At 33.8% G+C, this 2,906-nt stretch overlaps 1 protein-coding gene across 1 annotated transcript in view; it reads left to right on the top strand.

Annotated features, from left to right (window-relative positions):
* BMP5 (bone morphogenetic protein 5) overlaps nucleotides 1–2,906 on the top strand; it is a 135,712-nt gene that overhangs the window by 93,836 nt on the left and 38,970 nt on the right. Inside the window, exon 3 of the mRNA XM_005863302.2 lies at nucleotides 1,957–2,105. Within this exon, the coding sequence (XP_005863364.1) occupies nucleotides 1,957–2,105 (149 nt within the window). The remainder of the gene's footprint in view (nucleotides 1–1,956; nucleotides 2,106–2,906) is intronic.

Below are 2,906 nucleotides of genomic sequence, written 5' to 3'. Positions count from 1 at the left end.
AACTGCCCTCCCCTGCTGGCCATCTTGTGGTAGCCATCTTGTGTCCACATGGGGGTGGCCATCTTTTGTGTTGGAGTGATGGTCAATTTGTATATTACTCTTTTATTAGATAGGATATTTTTAACTAGTTGAAACTGTTGTCAAAATTTATCCCTTAGTTTTTCAAGGGTTTACTTATATTATGCCAGGGAATGTTGTTATAAGCTTTGCAGTATTTATTACAATATTATTACCATGTTTCAAATGAAAGCAGACTTGACACAGGTAGCACTTCGATATTTCCCAAGGTACAGCATGACTCCTTCTTTTGTTTAAAACTTTCATTATTAACTTAATATGATTAAGTTAACATTCTAAGATTATAGTCTCAAAGATACTAAATATCTCAAAATTATAAAGATAAGCTTTTCTTCAAGCTTGTTTATTTGGTGGGTTTTCTAAGTTAGGAGGAAGAGGGAGAATTTGGCATTCTATTATGGTTCTTAAAATTCAAGTGGGAAACTGTTTGAAACTTTTCATTGTTTTGTGGTACATGCTTGTCCTGTGTCTGTGGTATCTTCAACGGAGTCACATTTGGGATATAAAAAAAGTGTCTGCAACCCTTCTTTGGTAAACACTATGATTAAAATTGTGAAGGAGAATGGAAGTTCCATAGTATCTTCTCCAGGTTAATGGGAGAATGGCATAAATCAAGTTGAAATAAAGAAATGAAGATGAAGCTTCTAAAATATTGACTGAGATTCTTCACTTCTGTTAAAATTGGTTCATTTTTAACTATAGAGCATTTTATCTAAAGAATTACCATTTGCATGATTTGATTTTATTCAAAATTTTCTTTGTACATATTGTAAGTCATCTTTGAAATGACTTCTATGATGCACATAGATTGCAAATGCAGTAAACAGTATTTAACATAGCTTATTATTCCATAGTTCTGATTTTCCTCACATAAATAATAAGCTCTTTAACAGATTCATCACAGTATAAAAGGTCATAAAAATGCACAATAGAATTATTTCTATTTTGCTTTGAAGAAGTGCCAATATTTTACCATTAACCTATCTGAGCCTCAATCTTTACATCAGAGCATCTGTAAAGATTAAATGTCAGAAATATGTGACATTTAGCTTGGAGGCTGCCTATAGTAAGAAAAGAATAAATAAAATAATTCATCATAATTAAACCAATATTCATACATTTATAAATTTAATGCTAAAGTTAAGATTGGTAAATGCTAATAAAAGCAACATTGTGGAGATTTTTCTAAAATATACAAGTTCATATTTATAGCTATTACTGTCCTCATGGGACTTACACATGCTGAAGATATTAAAGCAACTCAGGGTAGACTTTTTGCTCAATCCATGGAATTTACCCCTTTATTCAATAGTGCATTCTCTGACCTGCTCTTAGACCTTGGATATAAATAAAATAATTTATATAAAATGGAAAATGAAATAAACATATGTATAACAAAATGGGAAAATTTCTAATGAAAATAAAAACAAATGGAAAACTATCTCTGTGCTCGATTCCTTTAGGAATCCACATTCATCCAAACCAGTGGAGCTACTTTCACTTCTGTCTCTACTCAGTTTAATCCTTGCCTGTGAACTTGCCAGTGAGAGCTACTTACAGATAGTGGTTTTGGGGAACACTGATTATCAGGGACCAAATCAAGCTCACTAAGTCAATTTGTAAAGGCCAGTGAGGAGCAGGAAAATGAAAATTACTTTCAGATATTACTAATCTGCACCAGGTTTGGGTTAGGAGTCTAGCAGTAAAAAAGGTTCTGTATCTTATTACTCATCACTTGAGTTGCTTGTTTCCCTTGTTCTTTAATTAACTCCTGTTATTTTAAAAAGTGCTTTGGTAATGTTTTCACTTAAGTATAGGAAATGCTGGTCTTCGTTCCAACCTATAACTTTTTTTTATTGTTGTTCTTTTTCTCCTCAGGGATGCAGATCTGTTTTTGTTAGACACAAGAAAGGCCCAGGCTTTAGATGTGGGTTGGCTTGTCTTTGATATCACTGTGACCAGCAATCATTGGGTGATTAATCCACAGAACAATTTGGGCTTACAACTCTGTGCAGAAACAGGAGATGGTAAGCACTGAATTTCATGTATTTTTTTGTGGTGCTGGTTTTGACACATTATAGCTTTTTGTTCAATTTAACCAATATGTTCTTTATACTTACGATGTGCAAGGTAGTGTATTCCATAGGATAGTGCAGTATAGTAATTAGTTAATCCATTTATGAACACATTTACTCAAATGCATTTATTGTCAAGGGTGGAGAGGTAAAGAAGTAGGTACTGTTCCTGCTCTCAAGGAGTTTTTAATCTTGTATTGAAAATGTGTATGCAAGCAGAAATAATGTAATATAATAAGACCAAAAGAAACTGTATACAAGGTGCTATGAATCTATATCTTGATATGGTGGTGGTTACAAAACTATATAATTTGTAAACATGAATAGAACTATACATTAAGTCAGAACGAGTAATACCATGTGTAAATTGTATTTCAAAACCTGACTAAAAATAACAAAGAATATATATTTTAAAAGGTGCCAAGTAAGCAAACAAAAGAACTACTAATAATTACTAATAGTTCTAATAATTACTACTAATAGGGGAAGAGAGGCTGGGGATGGAACAAAAGAGTCACACACACACAAAAAGAAAATAATATTGAGTTAGGTCTTAACATCCTATATAATAAAGAGATAATTTGAAAATTGACCCTCATGCCCTTGCATCATCACAAGATGGCCACCCCCATGTCATCACAAGATGGCCACCCCCATGTCATCACAAAATGGCTGCCCCCACATTGTCACAAGATGGCCTGCAGGGGAGGGCAGTTGTGGGGGACCAGGCCTGCAGGGGAGGGCAGTTGGGGG

This window comes from Myotis brandtii, unplaced genomic scaffold, assembly GCF_000412655.1.
Source record: "Myotis brandtii unplaced genomic scaffold, ASM41265v1 scaffold176, whole genome shotgun sequence".
Lineage (NCBI taxonomy): Eukaryota > Metazoa > Chordata > Mammalia > Chiroptera > Vespertilionidae > Myotis > Myotis brandtii.
This window is presented reverse-complemented; position numbering and strand designations above follow the sequence as displayed.